The 19,513-nt window shown below is 34.9% G+C and overlaps 3 protein-coding genes across 3 annotated transcripts; 2 read left to right on the top strand and 1 right to left on the bottom strand.

Moving 5' to 3' along the window:
- Positions 1-7,987: 7,987 nt before the first annotated feature.
- LOC136814868 (putative exosome complex component rrp40) lies at positions 7,988-8,863 on the top strand. Its single transcript, XM_067071293.1, has one exon. The coding sequence runs from the start codon at positions 8,051-8,053 to the stop codon at positions 8,789-8,791; it is 741 nt and encodes a 246-aa protein (XP_066927394.1). The 5' UTR covers positions 7,988-8,050; the 3' UTR covers positions 8,792-8,863.
- Positions 8,864-9,417: 554 nt separating this feature from the next.
- On the top strand, positions 9,418-16,317 carry LOC136814866 (DNA polymerase lambda-like). The gene is made up of 9 exons (XM_067071291.1): positions 9,418-10,082; positions 10,321-10,404; positions 11,062-11,169; positions 11,352-11,525; positions 12,503-12,631; positions 12,963-13,220; positions 13,965-14,078; positions 14,824-14,874; positions 15,658-16,317. The coding sequence occupies exons 1-9, from the start codon at positions 9,471-9,473 to the stop codon at positions 15,760-15,762; spliced, it is 1,635 nt and encodes a 544-aa protein (XP_066927392.1). The 5' UTR covers positions 9,418-9,470; the 3' UTR covers positions 15,763-16,317.
- Positions 16,318-16,432: 115 nt separating this feature from the next.
- On the bottom strand, positions 16,433-17,418 carry LOC136814865 (uncharacterized). The gene is made up of 3 exons (XM_067071290.1): positions 17,302-17,418; positions 16,960-17,193; positions 16,433-16,798 (listed from the first exon to the last, which is right to left on the bottom strand). Exons 1-3 carry the CDS (start codon positions 17,333-17,335, stop codon positions 16,533-16,535), a joined length of 534 nt encoding a protein of 177 aa, XP_066927391.1. The 5' UTR covers positions 17,336-17,418; the 3' UTR covers positions 16,433-16,532.
- Between the last annotated feature and the right edge of the window lie 2,095 nt (positions 17,419-19,513).

Raw genomic sequence — 19,513 nt, 5'->3', positions numbered from 1 at the left:
ACAAAAAAGTTTGGTTAAAATGATTCTCAAAGCCTGTAGTTACCATTTTCCAAACACTGACATTCTGAGGGGCAGTGGCATTCTGAGGGGCAAACACCTGTATGGTTTGAGTTTACTAGAAGCACTTATAATTTTTTTTGCTGAAAAAACGAATCTTTATCTTTAAGAATCACTATTTATAAGCATTGATCAATGTTCTTAGCCAAATTATCATGGCATGGACCAGGGGTTTAGGTACCCCCTAAGAAAATAGGTACCCCCTGAATTTTAGGTACCCCCAAAGAACAGATGTTAGTAGGTACCCCCTGTGATTGGTACCCCCTGTGACTTGAGTATATGTCAAGAAATGAAAAAAATTGTATATTTTTACAATTAAAATGAATAATGATAGTTAGATAAAAGCAAGATAAAATATAGTTCCCAAGCCCCCAGACCTTACTGCATAAAAGTTAGATACCCCCAGAGATCATAGGTACCCCCTGAAATTGAAAAAAAATCCAGCCCCCAGCCTTTTTCAGGAAGATTTTGGTTGTAGCCCCCCCCCTGCGGGCTGGGGGGGGGTTCATGTCATGATTATTATTATTAATATCTTTTTTTCTAAAAGAAGAAAATGTCACGGTAGAGCGCGATGGATGTTTAAAGTTTTCTCGAAACCTTATTTATTACCGTAAGTTGGTTTAATCTCGATATCCGTCTTCTAATTTCGACACCCTTCTTTAAAAAAAGCGTTTACTGTAGTAGCTTTTTATTTTTTTTTCAAAAGTCTTTTTTAATAATGTTGATAGTTTCTCCCAATAGATATGTTTCGTTATATTTTATTGTATTTTGACCAGTTATGTCTTATGTGTTTCATTGTTTGTATGTTCATTGATTAGTTTTGATAACCAGGTAGGTCCATAAAAGTATCACTTGTTCTTCAAAAGATTTGGTGCAACTTCAGTTAGGAACATTTGGCGAGTTCCTGTACGCAGCCGCAATCTAAAAAAATCATAACGTCACTCATTAAAAAATGGCGTTCGTTTCTTTTCGCACTTTTTTAAGCATAGACGATGTAGCAAACATAGTAAGTATAAGCACACTGTGCTTTTAATTGGCTGACATTTTCTTTTGCGTCGAAAATTTTTTCGAACTTTCAGCGATGATTGACCAAACTGTTACAATGAAAATTATCCAGCCCATTTTTTATCTTCTTACCTTCTTCATCTTTAATGAAGCACTCAAAGTTTACTGAAAGTAAGCATATAAGATATTCTTATCATTAATGATATTCATTTAAACACGCTTTGTTATGCGCTGCGGTGGCGTTACCACCCTCGGCGCAGCGAGCGCCTTTGTCTTTCCGCAACTCTTTCCACCATTTTAGATGGCCTTAACAATAGATCCAAAAGGGTGCCATAATCTTGGAAGATAATTTGTTTTGGTCTCCGACTTTGGGAAGTAGCAATGTTTTTGGTTGTTTTCGATGGAAAATGGTAAGAAACTTAAGTTTACAAGTGTCATTTAGTTTTTGCTGGCTTATAGAATGGCAGGATCCTGGATGGTTTCCCTAACTGAACTTGTGAAAAAGCTTCGTTAAAGTTTTGGAAGATTTCTTGTTCTGATGAAATTTTTTTTTACCTCTTTTCATGATTTGAGTGATCGAGATTGATGAGTTTCTAGAGAGTATATAAATGGTTTATTTCTTTCCAAAGTTTTTTAGAGTTATTTTTAAAAGATTCAAATCTGCGTTTTTGATAGTGGAATATCACTATTATTATTATTATTATTATTAATTTATTTGGTAAAGCAGGTCAGGTTCTATATACAAAACTATATACAATTATACACAATTCTGTACATATTGGCAGTAAAAAACTGATGTGGACCTACTGGCTAAAAAACGAAAAAGTAAAATCTTGTGAATCAAGCTAAAAGTTGGTTGAATCAAGCTAAAAGTTAGTTGAGTCTAGGAGTTTTTGTATAGGAACAGAAAGTTGATTATAGGATTAAGACTCAGGAGAATTTAGGAGAAATATACATATATAAAAGTACATAAATAAACTCTAGGTAATAATAAGCTAAAAATTTGCTAAGAAAAAAAATATATATTCAGTAAATGTAATTTAGTAATAAACATAATCTTTATATAATAGTGCACGACCCGTCATATTAAAATTAATTTTATCCAAACAATCAGATTTATTCAAGGCTTTTGTAAAAGCTTTGTAAGTTTTTATTTCTCGTATTGAGCTGGGAATGTTATTCCAAACAATAGCTGCTCTGTACATAAATGATCGTTTATAATCAACAAAGGTGAATTTTACCTGGTCAATTTTTGAAGATTTTCTATTTCCACGTGTATTTGATTTGCTGATAAGTTCCGATAAAAGTGGTGAGCTGAGACCGTTGTATATTTTGTACACTTTACACGCAATGCTCTTCTTATAATAATAAATAATTTCCTTCCATTTGGCCTGTGACAGAACATAGATATCTGGGACTGATTTCTTTATCCGCTGAACGAAGCGGGCAGCTCTTATATGAACTTTTTCAATGCTTGATAGTAAAGCATCGGAACAATTTCCCCAAATCAAAATAGCATACAGGACGGATGGTAATATTCCTTGAAAATAGATGGTTGAAAGGGTAGACTTTGGCATCCCTCTCATTTGGTATAGCTTCTTGACTTTAACACCAAACATTTTAGTAATTTTTTGAGCATGAACATCCCATTTCAATTCGTCATCGATTGTAACTCCAAGACATTTTGTTGAGTTTATTATCTCAACATTTTTATGACAAATAGTTATATTTTGAAGAGGACCAACAAAGCGATTTTTAGACATAAGCATAACTTTGCATTTGTCAGGGTGGATGGTTAACGAGTTCTTCTTGGCAAACGATTCAAGTTGATGGGCACTTCTTTGAAGGTTTTTGATGACAATATCGCTATGTGGATCTGATGTGTACGCTGTTGAGTCGTCGGCTAACTGATCTAGATCACAATCAATGCTTTCACTCATGTCGTTAACATTAACTGAAAAGCACGGTGGGCCGATAAGTGACCCTTGCGGTACTCCAAATTCCACATCAGCACAATCTGAGTTGACTCCATTGATAACAGTGAATTGCTTACGATTCGACAAATAACTCTCAAGATAGGTTAAAAAGTCACCTGATACCCCTGAAGCGCTTAGCTTTTTTAGTAGAATTGGGTGGGATACGCTATCAAATGCTTTTCGAAAATCTATGAACAGGGTACCAACTGATTGACGGGAGTCAATGGCTTTTCTCCACTTCTCGGTCATATAGAGTAGGATGTCATCGGTCGATCGATTTGGTCTAAAGCCCCACTGGTGTTCGGATTCGAGACAATGCTCCCTGAGATGGTCAGTTAATTGTGAGCAGACAAGATGTTCAACAATTTTACTTGGGATTGAGAGTAATGATATCGGCCTGTAATTTGAACAATCCGATTTAGAGCCTTTCTTGAAGACTGCAGATACTTTAGAAGTTTTCCATTGAGTTGGAAAAGTACCAGACGATAAACTACATTTGACAACGTACTGTAAACCCTCAACTGAGGCTTTCGGGTTCAAAGATAGGTCCTTAGCGGTGATGTTATCAGGACCCCCGGCTTTACCAATTTTTACAGCAGCTTTGAACGATTTTTGAAGAAGTTCTTTTGAGAATTGGATTGTAGATATAGTAGGGGTCACTCGATAAATGTACGAGTTCAAAGATCCATATTCGTCAGTCTGTGGAGGTGTCGCAAGTTGTTTTCCAATATTAGCAAAAAATTTATTCATTGTTTTTGCTTTATCAGTGTCATCAGTAACAATGGTATCATTTTCATTTTTTAAGGGACCAATGTGTCGGCTATTTGATTTCCCTTTGAATTTTTTCACAAGTGACCAGAATGATTTTGAGGACTCGCATGTCACAAATTTCTCTCTCCAGTAATTTGCTTTAGTGGTTCTTATCAAGTTGGTGCATTTGTTTTTGGCTTTTTTGTAGTCCTTCCATTCTTTGGAATTTCGTGGGGTTTGTCTTGCTTTATTTAATAGCTTGAAGCGGTCATTTATAGCTTTACGTACATCCCCATTCATCCAGGGTTGATTGTTGTTTCGAACTCTCACTTTCCTAGTTGTAATGTGAGAGGAGAGGACGTTTTTAAAAAGATGTTCCCAACACCATAACGAGTCATCTGGGTCGTCAAACATAGAAATAATATGCCATGGACAGGTTTCCAGGTCCTTGTTAAGTTTCGCGTTATCAATGTCCTTGTAATTTCTAACAGAAATCAATTTTGGTGGTGAACTTATACGCCGTAGATTCAATAAGAAATAAATGAGGTCATGATCAGAAAGCCCCATTGCATATGTTCCTTTTTTCAAAACTTTATCTGGGTTCGATGTAATGGCCAGATCAATAAGTGTCTTTGAGGTTGCAGTGATTCGAGTAAATTTCATTATAACGTTCGTCAAAGAATGTTCAGCAAGAACTTGGTTAAAGTCTTTCGTTAGTTTATTGTTATCTTCGGACATGTCGATGTTGAAGTCACCAAGAAGAAATATATTTGATCGATGGTTAAAACGGTTCAGAATTAGTGTAAAACTTTGAAGAAACTTTTTCATTTTGGGAGGGCGATAAATACAACCCAGAAGGTATTTTTGAGAGTTAATAGTTCCTTCTATCCAAATCGACTCGATCTTTGTATCAACTTCAATTTCATCTACCACAAGGTCTCTTTTGTAATAGACGAGGACACCACCCCAACTGTTTTTAGCTTTTCTGAGATAATTGTCAATTTTTAGATCATCATCATCATGCTCAGTTTCGTTTAAGTGAGTCTCTGTGATTGCAAATAAGTCAAATTTACTTTCTCTTAAAAGAATTCTCACATCTTCGAGTTTGTGGAAAAGACCATTTACATTCAAGTGACCACATTTTAAACATGGGATAGGTGTCTGCAGTTGTTTGAGTAATATAGGATGACTGGCGACCATATTGTCTGTGAACTTTTCACCTAAAGGTGCAGGTTGATCGCAACCCTGTTTTTGGTGCTGTAATGATGGGCTTAACAGCATTAACCCTTGAACTTTTCACCTAAAGGTGCAGGTTGATCGCAACCCTGTTTTTGGTGCTGTAATGATGGGCTTAACAGCATTAACCCTTGAACTTTTCACCTAAAGGTGCAGGTTGATCGCAACCCTGTTTTTGGTGCTGTATTGATGGGCTCTTTCTGATGTCTTTGTTGATAGTATTTCTGAGTAGCTAATAATCTTTGTAGATTTCTCTGTCTCCGGTCTGGATGTAGATAGTTCAGAGTTCTTCTTTTTTTGAGCTTATATTTAGGATGGAGTCAGTCATCCATGGCTTGCGTAAACGTTTGTTTTCTTTCCACGATAAGGGCTTGATAGGAAAGTGCATGTCAAAGAGAATAGAAAGTGTATTGTGAAAGAATCATACATATTATGATGGATTGTTCATAGTTTTAAGTTTTTCATCAAGATTGGTTCTCACAAGGTCTCATCAAATCTTTGAAACTCCTTCTAAGTATTTTTTTATATTTTGGTTTAGATTTTACTGTGTGAAGAATCAAGAAATTTTAGTAGGTGGTCTGATACATGGGAGATGAGATTCCCACTAATAAATTCCCCAGAGACATTGTTGTGATATATGTTATCAATAAGGGTAGAGTTGAGGTCCGTGTTCAATCTTGTTGGGTGGGCAGGGGGGGGGTCGGTACTAAGTTGTGGGGGCCAGTGCCGGCACATGGTACTAAGTGGTGGTCCTAATTGAAAAAAAAATTTGCAATTTTGTATCAAGGGACTAAATGGTGGTCTCAATACCAAATATGAGGCATCAAGTTAGTATCTAGTACTCAAAATCTAGCAAAGTCCTGCAAAATCACAAAAAATGTTTCTTTACTTTCTTTAATTTCACCAATTTGTAAGAAAATGCAAGAAAATGAGTCGAAGAGAAAGCTTTTTGATCAAATTTGAAACTTCAAGCAGGGCCAGAAGTGATTTTAATTCAATAGTATACTTTATAAGTTCTAAGGATTTTCTTGAGATGGTTGTTACATTTTTATCTTTGGATGAACAGTTTTAAAACTATTTTTAGCTTTTCTCCTAGCTATTACTTTTGATTTCTTTGACAAGCTTGTTATACATATGTTTTTATTTGAAACTTTATTTCTTTTGATTAAAAAAAAAATTGGCTTGAAAATGATATTTGACTTGACCTAACTTGACAGGAATTTTTCCTTAGATATTAAGGGTGGTGTGGTATATTTTTTTATACGGTGTTGTAAAGTTTTTTAGAAAATTTAAAGGAGGTGGTGTGCCAGAAAGTACCAGAAACCAAAGACCATGAAGTAAATTACTAAGAATTAAAGGGTGGTATCCCTATTTTGAGGGGGGAAATCAACTTAGTACAGGGTACTTAATGTTGGTGAGTCATTTCTCAATGGTGATATCAAGATTGTACCGGGTACTAAGAGGTGGTATACCTATTTTAAGGGGTAAATTCAACTTAGTACCAGCGTATTCAACTTAGTACCAGCGTACTAAGTGGTGGTGGTCTCAGATAAATTTCAAAAAACAAGAAATTACAGCTTTCGGCACTGGTCCAGTACATGTTTTTTTTTTATAAGCAAGTGTACGCCCCTTGGTCAGGCTCGAGTATGCTTAAGCTTTCAAAGCATCCAGACATAGAATATGCTTATTATATGCTTAAGAATTATATGCTTTTGATTTACCCAACCAAATTTTTTAGTAAAATCTTTAAAATTTTGTTAATATTCGATTCAAAAAGCATTTAAATTTTTTAGCAGTGGAATGTGGCTAGTCGCGGAATGTATTTTTTTACTTGACCACTTGCAAACCTTTTTGAATAGAAAGAGATTGGCTACTTGAAAAATATTTCAGGCTAGCGTATATGCTTATGTTATGCTTAGGAAATCTGCAAATCTGAGCCTTCATATGCTTATAAGCGTTATGCTTATAAAAAAAAAAACATGTACTACAACTTGGTACCCCCCTGGGGTGGGTAATGTCAGAGAAAGGCAGAGAAAGGCAGAGAAAGGTAGTTTTGAAACATAAGCTCAATATATTTATATCATAGCTAATTTTCATTAATTTTTCACCCTATGATCTTTGTCTGAGACCGTCATATATTTGTCAGAAAATCACACCAAAGTGTCCAAAAAAAAATTTGGCACCCAAGTTATTTTGATATCCCTACCCCTTAGCTTTCCAAAAATGTAGTGCCATGACTAAAAAAATCCAGATGAGATGGAGTTTTTATAAGATAGTTTAATAATTGGTCATCTGAAGTAATAAAAATGATGCGTTCTTTAGAAAAAGTAACAAAATTGTTTTCTTACTGGTTAACGACCAACCAAATCAAATAAGAGCTTGTAAAAACTCCATCTCGTCCCAAAAAATCAAGCGACCTAAAAAAAAAAAGAATTTCCCCCCTACAGTGTACTAATTAGTTGTTTCTGACTTTTTGCACAATGATGGAAGGTGGCAATACCCAAAATGTGATGGAGCCTGATTTTTGAGAAATTTTTGGTGTGTCTGAAGCTGGAAAAAATTTTTGGGCTGTGAAAATCGGGTTTTCTTATTTGGGGAAATTCCCTTTTATCATTTCTAGGGATATTGAGCATTTCTCGTGATTGCCTTGGTATTTTTTCCTGATTGTTTGCACAATGATGTAAAATAATAATTTTTAATTTCTGATGAAGCACGATTTTCGAAATAATTATTATTTGGGCAAATTTGGCCCCAAAATTGCCTGTTTGGAATTTTTAGGGAAAATGAGCATTTATCTCAACTGCTTTGGTATTTTTTTAAAACATCGGAAAACCAACGTGAAACAAGTTGCATCATTTTTTCAAGCTTGCAAATCTCTATACTATGTTGTTATCTTTTCCGCTCAAACATTTTAATTTTCATTAAGCATGTTTCCGACTACCTGTATCAGGTAGGTCCATTAAGCATGTTGTTTGTTACCTTTTAAATTTTAGATATTAGACATTTCTTGTTAATAAAAAACAGTTATGGAAGGACTTGAGGCTCTGACTGGGAGAATTTACTTGCCAGGAGATGTGATTATCACAATGGATAAACTTGCACTCATTTCAGATGGTAATATCAAATTTGGCCCTGGTCTTCGCCCTGATGGAAAAGAGGTATTAGCTTATAAAGCAGGTGTTTTTCGAGTGAAGGAAAAACCATTTAGTGTTTGGATTGATACAAATCAAAAGAGATATGTAGCTGGTAGAAATGATACGGTGATTGGTATGATTATTTCTCGTGGTGGAGAAAGCTATAAAGTTGACATTGGTACAAGCCAACCAGCCAATTTAATAAATACAGACTTTGAAGGGGCTACAAAGAGGCACAAACCAAACTTAAAAATGAATGACATTGTTTTCGCTAAACTTACAATTGCAAATAAAGATATGGAGCCTGAGATAACATGTAAAGAGGAGAATGTGAAACAAAGTCCCTTAGGAGAACTCAAAGAAGGTTACATGTTCAATGTTTCATTGGGACTTTGTCGACAACTGTTAAAAATGCCTGAAAGTAAGGTTTTAAGCCTTCTTGGGAAACATTTCAAATTTGAGATAGCAGTAGGCATGAATGGGCGAGTTTGGATCAATTCAAAAGGGATTATTGACACTATTGCTATAGCGAATGCAATTGTGAGTTCAGAGTTCATGGACGATGAGCAAATATCATTTATGGTGAAACAATTAGTTGATAGTATTGCAGGGTTTGACCAAAATGATGATTAGTGATTATATTTTTCAAGTATTATTGTAACTTTTATACTTAAATCCTGAAGAAATCAATGCCTTAAAGTTGCAGGTATTTTTCTTCTCGCATTCTTGTTTGCATTTATTGAAAGTATGATTCTTTGAGATACGTTAAGTTTTTTTGAACGGTCAAAGTGTTAAGGATTTTAAAAGTTGATACAGGCTTTCCATTTACTCGAAAGTATCTTTCCAATATACCTTAAAGGAAGAAACTTTGGCAGGAATTTAATTTGGCAGATATCCAAAAAAGTTTTTTAGATGGAATTTAATTTTGCAAATGGACGAAAAAACTAAATTTGGCGGGAATTTAATTTGGCGGGAATTTAATTTGGCGGATGGCGGAAAAAAGAAATTTTGGCGGGAACTTAATTTGGCGGATTCTGGCCAAATCCGCCAAATTTTCTTTCCGTCAAAATTTCTTCCTTATTCAGCCTTATTAAGGTATGTTGAAATCTCGGTAATGAGAAGATTTCATTTCAAATTTCGGAATTTTGGCGAAATGGCTCAAAACAAAAGAAAAATTGACGCATTGAAACTAAACATTTGCCTTCGTTGTGATAATCATGTGTGTTTTTTAACAAAAATTATTACTTTTTCTTTGAATTTTAGTCACTAAAGAAGGTTTTTTTCTAACAAAGATGTAATAGAAATCACAACAATGGCTTCTCAGCCACCTTCAAAGAAGCAGAAGACAGAACTATCAAATCCTTTGACCAAGAAGCAAGTCTTTGGAGGACTTAACGTTTGTATAATCGAGCAGGGATTAGGAAAAACAAGATGCAATATTTTCACAGATCAGCTTAAAAAGCATGGAGCTGCCGTTTCCAAATCACTGGATACTGACATTGAATATTTATTGGTATCAAAGGATATGAAACTAGAGAGACTTTTTAAAATTCTCAAACGTAAACAAATTAAAGATGACATCCATATAGTAAGTGTTGATTGGCTGAGTGCATCATTGGTCTCAGGGAAGCTTGAAAATTTGAAACCTTATGAAAAATTTGTGGATAGAAATAACGAGAAAAGAGATCCTTCAAAGCAAGGAAATGATTCTCTCAATACAAAGGATGAAGAAGATCTGACAGTGAGAGCCCTACCAGGAAGTAGCTCATCTTCAGGAGTTGTACTAAAACCTAGAACCAGTTATGAGGAATTGTTAGCACTGAGGAATCGCAAAGACCTGGATTCTTCTCCTGATGAAGAAGAAGAAAGAACTTCACCTTCAGATTCAAAGAAAGATTTCACCAAAGTCAAAAGTGAGCTGCCGGTAAGATGACCGTAATGGCAGCTCAATACAGTACAACATAATTCATTTTTGGACTCTTTTGGATTAGATTTTTTAATTTTAATGATGCCCCTGAAACATCAACATTAGTCGAATAATTAATAATCAAGACATTCTTATCTACAATGATTAAGTATTAGGCAAAACAGGACAAACAGATATTGATTAATGTGGTAAAGATTCTTCTTCCGTTGATACTACTTTTTCCATTTTCTTTCAGAAAGGGACCTGGGTATGTGCGAAGCCATCTTCATCAACAAATCAAAAAGTCAACCATAACAAACATATCACTGAGAAGTTGGAGGTAGGTTTATTTTCTTGAGTTTTCTTGTCTAAGAAAGGGTTTAAGACATAAAAACTTGTATTTTACTTGAAGCTTCAAAATACAAAAAGAGAATGGAAAACTTTTCTTTGGCCAGACATATCCCTCTCTACCTTACTTAAGAATTTGCACCTCTTAGGCGAATGTCAGATGTAAGAAATTCAAACTATTGAACGGAAAATCTATGTTTTATTGTTTTAGGCCATGGCCAGTGCCATCAAAACGTTTCACTTTTTTTCAAAATGTCCGTGACCAAGCTTTTAGAATTGATTTTGGTCAATTTGAGGGTGCTGATTCGGAATTTGAATGTTACCAAGCTTGAAAACCCGCAGTTTTTGCGTAATTTGCGATTTTTTGCGTTTTTATGCAAAATTGTAAGCCCTGAAAATTCATAATTTTGGGGGAGGTCTTCAAAATCAAAAAATACCTATACCACGCGATAGAGCTCTTCCAACTGAGCAAAAAAAATGTATTATATCAAAGTCTCAACTTTTCTAGATCAAAAGTTACGGGCGTTTTTGTGGTAAAAAATTGCTATAATTTTGCCATATCAAAAAGTTGGTCCCAGACATTTTGAATTTTTTCTTTATTTTTGAAACAATAACAATCCACTGGCCACGGCCTATTTCATCTTTTCAGGTACTTCAAAAGACATATGAAAACAGCAAAGACAAATGGAGAGCGATGGGTTACAAGAAAGCCATCAACTCAATCAAAAACTATTCCAAATCATTATCTTCTTTTGAAGTATGTATTTGTTTTGACCATTCGTTTACCTGGTTTATAATCATTGGATGCGATTGGGCAATTAGCGAATAGAAACTTTATTAGAAATTTATTTTCAATTAAAATTGTGTTAACAAATCCTGATGCCTTTAGATGCTTTTAAACGGCATAAGACGAAAAATTCTTTTGTCCATTTCTTTCAGGAGGTAAAAAGTTTGCCATTCGTCGGTGGCCGTCTTGCCGAAAAGATTTGGGAAATCATAGAAACAGGCCATTTGAGGAGGTTGGACCATATCGATGAGAAAAGTGAATTGATCAATAAATTTGCTGCTGTTTGGGGTGCTGGACCCTCTGCCGCCGCCACATGGGCGGCCCAGGTAACCATTAAGATAGCTATACCAAGGATATATTTTTACACTTTGATGATATCCTCTTATTGTCAAGGTTGAATATACAGTTTTAGATAAAAACTTCTGGTCAGTCTTTTCACTGGTACTACCAAAATGAATGTGACCTGCACCAGCTACCACTGCAGATTGGATAACCAAAAGGTTCTCAAAATATTTTTAAATAGGTTTAAAGTCTGTCTCGAAATAATTTGCAGCTGGAGAAAAAAATGGCTGTAACTTTTGATAGAATTCGAATCAAGTTGCGATTTTGTGCTCGTTAAAAAGATATTCGTGAGTAGCATATTATCAAGTAAAAAAATTGAGAAAAAAAAGGAAAATGAAAATGAAAAATGAAGAAGAAAAAAATCAACTTTTTGTAGAAATGTGTTATAATTACCATTTTCACAGGAGTGATTCTTCAATCATCATCACTGTCAAAAAAAAGTTCAAAAATATTCATTCAATCAAAAGATATCAAAGAAAGTTTATTGCTGGTTGACTCTATAAAATAGTAAAAACTGGTAAAAAAACGACAAAAAAACAGCCTTTTGTCGATCAACCAGCAATAAACTTTGTTTGATATCTTTTGATTGAATGAATATTTTTGAAAAATTTTTTCACATTGATGATGTTCTAAGATTGAAGAGTCACTCCTGTGAAAATAGTAATTATACCACATTTCTACAAAAAGTTGATTTTTTCTTTTTTCATTTTCATTTTCCTTTTTTTCTCAACTTTTTTACTTGATAATATTCCACTCACGAATATCTTTTTAACGAGCACAAAATCGCAACTTGATTCGAATTCTATCGTTACAGCCATTTTTTTCTCCAGCTGCAAATTATTTCGAGACAGACTTTAGTAGAAAATGAAATTGGGACGATTCAATGTAGTAAAGATAATTAGTTATTTTATAATCCTTTCACCGAGAATTTTATAATTAAATTTTTATTACTCCTTTTCAGGGCTTTGAGTCACTCGAAGATTTAGAGAAAAATGCTGACCTGACATTTCAACAGAAGATTGGCATCAAACATTACGATGACATCAATCAGAAAATGCCAAGAGAAGAAGTTACTGAAATTGAACAACATGTAAAACTTTTCGATTTTTGGCCTTTTTTTATCTCCCAAATGCACTAGAACTGAAAAATCCTGGAAAAACTCAGTTTTGAAATGGGGCTCTCAAGGGTGCTGAATATCAGTGAAAATAAGGCTGGATAAATACACTTAGGGTTAATTGTGTCTGGAACAGCCATTTCTTAATATAAAATCGGTCTCTCGGGAAATTCTTTTGTGCAATGATAATTTTGTTTTTAAAAGTAGAGTTTTTCTTATTCTAAACTCTTAATCTTTATTCGACCCTTCATTCGCTAAAATGTTTTTCAAATTATATTGTATTTCAATAGATTTCTCCATTTTGTAGATCAGAAAGATTGCAGAGGATGTCTTACCAGGCATTCACATGGAGATCTGTGGTTCTTACAGGCGTGGTCGATCACATTGCGGCGACATTGATGTCCTGTTTTCACATCCAAATGACGAACTGAGAAAATCTTTCCTTCGGGCAGTTCTAGAGAAGCTTAAGGAAACAAATCTGATTACAGACGACTTAATCTGTGTGAATAGCGAAGAACAAAGAAAGTATATGGGAGTTTGTAGATTACCTCGTGAAAATGCAAAGGTACTTCACTATCTCCTCTCATCGCCTCTCATCTCTTCAGCCTTTCTCAATAGTAATGACATATGGAACTATAGACTAGTAAACTACTCGGTTATTACTTATAATAAAATTGTCAATCAAATAATGTAAACACTAATTAAATATTCAGCGCGCGTGAGAGAAAAGAAAAATAACCGACTAGACGCTACTTCCAACGCCTTTTTTTCTTCACCTAAAATCGTAAGGAGAGACATACAGATTTCTGTATGTCTGACCCGTGCGGGATTGCATTTATTTTTCTTTCTGTTTATTGCATTTTTAGAAATGCTCATTTACTTATATGTTCCCATGTTTAATATTACTATGAAATATCATTTAGTCAAAAAAGTTGGATGGATTCTCAAAAACCTAAAAAGAGTTGTAAAATTAAACAACGTTTTATGAGGGAAGTAGCTTCTAGTCGTTGAAATTCAGAAAAGAGACACAACTTCACCCCTTCGATTCTTTTTATTTGGAGCTTGATTTTTTGTATATGGGTCTGTTTTCAACGAGTAGTTTACTAGTCTAATGGAACTATGGAACTGCTTCACAATTCAAGTTTAAAGCATTTCACAAAAATTATGATTTGTCAAAAGAATCTGTTTCAGCGTGTGAATAATTCCAATTCTTCTAAAAAACCTTTTAATTAAAGATGGTTTAAAAAATTAACTTTAGGGTCACTTTAAAAACATCGTCTGCATGATGTTTCCTTTTTAACTTTTTCAGTTTCGACGCATTGACTTTATTGTTGCACCTTTTAATGAATGGCCATTAGCGCTTATGCATTTCACTGGATCCGCCCATTTCAATAGATCCATTCGACTACTCGCCAAGAAGAAGGTAAACACTTCATTTTCAAACAAAGACTAATTCACTGATACCACGATCTTATAACAGATCATCCATTTCTGCTATTTAGAGAGAAAGTCTGGTTTACTTTATAAATCAAAACATTTAAAAATACAACACACCACGCTCTGCTCTAAAGGGATGATTGCCAACATGGGCTGATTCTTTTATGGAACCATCACAGATCTGTAAAGCCCGAAGGGCTAGATTTGCGGCCTTGGTCAAAAAGTGAAGCTCGTCTTTGGAAGGATTTCCTACCAGAGTCACGTGACTAAAATATGCAATTTCACCGGTTTGAGAGATGTGAAATAGCGTTTGCCGCCTACTTTTTTTTATCTCGCGCTCCGAAAACAATTAAAATGCTAGATCCTATCCATCGGCACGAAATTTAAAAAGTCAAATTTTTGCTTCACTTTTTTTTGCTGGAGAAAGCTTAAAGTTGCCTATCTAGCCCTTCGGGCTTTACAGATATCTGTGGGAGCCATGGCATTTAAAGCGGGTAAGTACGGAGTATCAGAATTTGCTCAAAGATTACGAGTACCTATAAGATCCATAAGATCCTAAGAGCGCTAAGAGTTCGAAACAATGCAACGAATTCATTCACTTTTCGCGAGAAAAGGCGCAGAGTAGTGAAACAAGATATGGTTTATATCCCGCCTCCATGTGACTTATTTTGGCCAATGAAATTGCGAGAATCTTTATTGATGCGGGATAAAGTAAAATATTTTTCTTTCAGAATATGTCACTATCAGAACACGCCCTGCGTAAAGATGTGATCCGGGTTGGGGTAAGTCTCGAACTTTTTCCACCTGCATATGATAATTTTAAAAAGGGGGATGGGTTCTTAGGAAAAAATTGTTACTTATTGTGCGGACGATAAGGGTCGGTTTTTTCACCTTCCAAAGTCTTTCTATGGATTACAAAAATCAGAAAATTTAAAAGAAGTCCCTCTAAGGGTCGGAAAATTCACGATATTTGGACATTTTTATTATTTTGAGAGAAAAAAATTTCACTAAAAATTTTGCCTCTCTAAGGGTGTTTGGAGCTCCCGTCCGCACATATCCCTCATCCGCCAACGCTAGTACCCCCCAGGATTTTCATACGTTAAGGTAGGAAGTTTTTGCAACTTGAAAATTTTAATTCTGGGGAAATTTGATTTGGCAGATGAAGGAATCTTTTAAAACACATATAATTAGGGAATGAAAACAATGATTTAAATTCGGCGGAAATTTAGTTGGAGGCTTGTGGGAAAAATTGAATTTTTCGGGAACTCCATTTGGTGGATTTTGGGTGAATCCTAATTTTCCTTTCCGTCAAAATTTCTTTCCTCTATTTTGATTCTATATTCCAAAAGACACAAAAATTGAATTGTCAAAGGAAAATGATTTCAACATATCAGCATCGTCGGCAGTGATTAGTTGAAGCTAAATTAAAACCACTCAGGACTCAAACAAAATGAAGTGGCGAAAAGTGGTGGTTTTATCCATATTATTATCAACCCTTAGCGAGACCTTTGGAAACTTTTGCATTCGATTTGACAATTAAAAAGCTACTTCTATTCCCGCTTCAGGGTGAGAAAGTGAACAAAGGTACATCGATTTCTATCTCAAGTGAGAAAGATATTTTCGAGTATTTTGGTTTGGACTATTTGAAACCTACTGACCGTGATTGGTAAGAGAGAAATATTTTTTTATTCTGTCATTATGATTTTTCAATCTCTGGTGAGAGACCATAAGTCACGTGACTTTGTAACTACTAAATGAATCTGTGATATACCTTATCGGTGCTTTTTACGCCCATCCTTGTTGGCGTTATTTTTTTGTTGCTGGTGTAATAAGGGCCCGGCGTGAGGGATCGGGCTAAAAGTGGAATAATTGAGATTTGACATGTTAAGGGTCGGCGCTCAATTAGAACCAGCGTAAAATGGTAGTCCACAGTCACAATCAATTCTTGCAAGAAAGATGGTGCTCCTGTAACAATTCTCAGAGTGTTTTATACGTTCATTGGTTTAACATTTTTCTCATATATATTTTTTTCAATTTATTGTTTTTAACATGAATTTTCAATAGTGATTTTAATTCACCCATAATTCTGTAAATATTTTCAAAAAACTATTTATTCCATAAATTCACTCATATTAGAATTTAATTTTTAGATTTTTGAATTTTAGCACCATTTTTAAAAATTTTAATTTCCAATAAAATTAATAATTACCATTAAAAACAATGAGATCATTTTCTCGGTACCTTTTCCAATTATTCTCATTAATCAAATTCAACAGTGCTTTAAGATAGTAAGTATGTTTTTCTTTCCAATCAAAACATTAGTGATACAAAAACCTTATTCAAAATAAAATGATAAAAAGTGCTTAAAAATCGGTAAAAAATATTTTCATTTTCAGTTTTCGTTTTTCTCGTTTTAGTTGGGTGACCAAGCAGGTCGAAGTTAATAAAATCTGTTGTAGGGATTTCTTTGTTCTGGTTCGGTCTTGTATTTGCCATCGAACAAACAGGCGTTCCATTTCTCGTTGAACAATAATCCTTTTGGACAAGCGATGCATCCGACAGTTGCTCCATGCCAACAAGCAACATATTGATGTGGGTTGTTGGGGTCAGCAATGTTTCCATTGAAGTGTGGTCCACGGTGTGGGCATTTGTCTGGACATTCGAATGTGGTTGCTGGTTCCCATGCTTCTGTGGTGACGCATTTATCTGAAAAAGGAAAGAACATGTAGAAATGTGATGTATAATCAAAGATTTGGCTGATATTTCTTTCTTGATAAAGCTAGATTTCAGAATAAGATTTGAGTATTTGCTATCTCTTTAAAAAAAAGATAAATATTTGATGAAAAGGGGATTGAGAAGATTCTCACCATGTTTACTGTAAAGACATTGATTGCATGTTTGGCTGAATTCCAAAGAGAGAGGAAAGCATGGTTGACAGTAAGCTAATCCGTTGGAGCATTGGACAAAGTAGTTGCGTCTGTATTGACCATAGTAGTAGTATTCGAAGTTTCCATCAGCTTTTCCTTTGCACAAAGAGTCTGGGCATGGGACAGCTGGTGGTGTTGTTCCAGTCACTTTGGTGACTTCCAAAGCATGTGATGCTAAAAGGTCGAAACAGAAAAGATTTAAAGAAAATAAATTAGGCTGATCACATGGATAGACTATTGTTTTGATATTTCAGCTCACATTTAAAAGAATTGTTAACTTACCAGCGATGATAGCAAGGAGGATGAAAACCTTCATGGTGAATTTCTTTTCGTTTTCTCAATCAACAACTTCTTTGAAAGTCTTGGAAGATGACTGATGCTCTTCCAACCTTTTCTGCTCTATTTATACCTCCTTCGAGTTGAGGATTTTCAAAATGCAAAAGGGTTTTGTGAAACCCATAAACAGAAGCAACAATACACAGGATGTTATGTAAGACGATGAGAAATCTGTTTTTTTGTAATATCCTTTTCATTGCAATATTCTTCTCAAAAAGAAAACAAACTAGGATTTTTATTGAGGGGATTATCATCCTGATAAATAATTACACGGACAATTCTTTGTGAATCCGATTGATCCTTATGGAAATCTGTTTCAATAGTAGAAGCTTAAACACACAGAGTTGTTGTACATCAAAACAAAGTTAACGAAATATGAATGTGGTATACGTTTAAACACACATAGCCATAGATCAAAACAAGCTTAACGAGATACGAAAGTGATATGCGTCTAATTATCTTCGTTACCCTCTCAGCTCTTCTCGAGAAGCACGTGGGTTCGCTTTTAATTTATTCTCATCTGGTGCAGGTCTTTCAAGATGCATTTTGTAAAGCTATATGTGTATACGAACTAATATAACCGATGTTCTCAACTTGAAAACAATTGAATATTTTTCCCGGGCATCCCTTACAACAGCTAAAGAAAGAATTTTTTAATTTTTTTTTAATTTTTGACTGGATCGATCCTTATTTCGTGCAACTAAAGCCAGTTAATTAGTTGTGTGATTTAATATATTTTTGCCTGTATTCATTTTTCGTTAATAAAAGTCCTAAAAAGTTTTGTTCTACTACGTCGGCTGTATACAGTAAAGTAGGAGATCTTCTGCTTGGCTCGAATCCGGAGGATGGAGGAAGGTTAAAAGTCAAGCGAAAGATTAGTCACGTAGAATTAGGTTTTGACCGTGAAAAAAGTGTGTAATTGAAGTTTGGTCCGAAGCGACCAATAATCCACCATATTTCCTTGTGACGTCATCCATCAATTTCTCAATAAAATCTATATTTTGTAACCGGTCTCAAAAGATAGGCCTTGAAACGTACCAACTGCCGTTTTCGGACAACGATCCACGTTTTTTATAAGAACAAACTATATAAGAACACAAGGCTTCGATGGCCAAAATGTTAAGAACAAGTTAAGAACATTTTAAGGCTTTTGGACTCTAAAACACCCGATTTCTCAGGAAAACGAGTTAAATACTCACAAAATAGTAAAAATAAGAACATGTTAAGAACATTTTTAGGCTTAATCTCAAAAAGTTAAGAACATCCGAAGACCTCAAAAAATTTCGATGTTATTATAAAAAACGATATGGTTTATAGGATTTCGACAGCAAGATCACGAGATATTTGGGTTTAAAGGTTTGTTGGATCAGCTAAAATATTGTAAAATGTGCTGACTCAGCAAAAGATATTGATGTTCCAAATTTGCACTAACAAAACGCAAACTCGTGTTCACTTAGAATATTTTCCACCAAGCTAATGTTAATGTCACTCAAATTCCTATTCAGTTAGTCACTTTTCTTAGGAGTTATTCAAACCTGTTCCAGCTGTGATTGCTTTTAACTTTTTTATTGCTTGTTAGCAGCTTGACTATTAGGCATTTTAGACCATTTTCAAGATCGTTTTAAGACCTCTTTTAAAATCTAGTGGTTAGAAGTTGACTGGATGACTACGGTTTAAATTTAAGTAGCTACTAGTACAGTGGTAGAGTTTCCCGGGAGGGGGGGTACTTAAGCAAATGGAGGGTACGGTATGTGCCGCCCTTAACGGTACCTTTTTTGAATTTCCAAAGTCCCGCTAAGGGTCGGAAAAATCAGAAAATCAAATTTCAGTCCCACTAAGGGTCGGAAAAATAAGAAAATTTCAACTTTCTACCCCCTGAAAGGTCGAAATTAGGTCAAAATTGGTCAAATTTGTCCCGCTAAGGGTCGTAAAATTCCCAAAATTTTCCTTTGTTTTCTTCTTTTTAGTCCCGGTAAAGGTCCAAAGTTCGAAAGTTGGGCGCCCCCCCCGTCAGTTCGCAACCCTAGTACCCCCCCCTGGGGTAGAGTTTGCAGCAAGCTTAACTAAAACTCTCTTTTCTGTTTGAAGGTTTAGTCACGACAGTATTTTGTTTCGTTGTATTTCGTTGGTTGAATCCTCTGTAATTCCTTCTTGAAGT

The sequence above is a fragment of the Clytia hemisphaerica genome, unplaced genomic scaffold (assembly GCF_902728285.1).
Source record: "Clytia hemisphaerica strain Z4C2 unplaced genomic scaffold, Clytia hemisphaerica genome assembly, whole genome shotgun sequence".
NCBI classification, from domain to species: Eukaryota; Metazoa; Cnidaria; class Hydrozoa; order Leptothecata; family Clytiidae; genus Clytia; species Clytia hemisphaerica.
Note: the sequence above shows the minus strand (reverse complement) of the source record. Positions and strands in the feature narration are given on the sequence as shown.

What these genes read in the sequence shown, in the direction of transcription:
- LOC136814868 (XM_067071293.1), top strand. Translation starts at nt 8,051, where the DNA reads ATGGAAGGACTTGAGGCTCTGACTGGGAGAATTTACTTGCCAGGAGAT.
- LOC136814866 (XM_067071291.1), top strand. Translation starts at nt 9,471, where the DNA reads ATGGCTTCTCAGCCACCTTCAAAGAAGCAGAAGACAGAACTATCAAAT. An exon ending in AAGTCAAAAGTGAGCTGCCG is followed by an intron (nt 10,083 to 10,320) that starts GTAAGATGACCG and finishes ATTTTCTTTCAG; the next exon opens with AAAGGGACCTGGGTATGTGC. An exon ending in TTACTGAAATTGAACAACAT is followed by an intron (nt 12,632 to 12,962) that starts GTAAAACTTTTC and finishes TCCATTTTGTAG; the next exon opens with ATCAGAAAGATTGCAGAGGA.
- LOC136814865 (XM_067071290.1), bottom strand. Translation starts at nt 17,335, where the DNA reads ATGAAGGTTTTCATCCTCCTTGCTATCATCGCTG. An exon ending in CCTCCTTGCTATCATCGCTG is followed by an intron (nt 17,194 to 17,301) that starts GTAAGTTAACAA and finishes TCGACCTTTTAG; the next exon opens with CATCACATGCTTTGGAAGTC. An exon ending in ATGTCTTTACAGTAAACATG is followed by an intron (nt 16,799 to 16,959) that starts GTGAGAATCTTC and finishes TTCCTTTTTCAG; the next exon opens with ATAAATGCGTCACCACAGAA.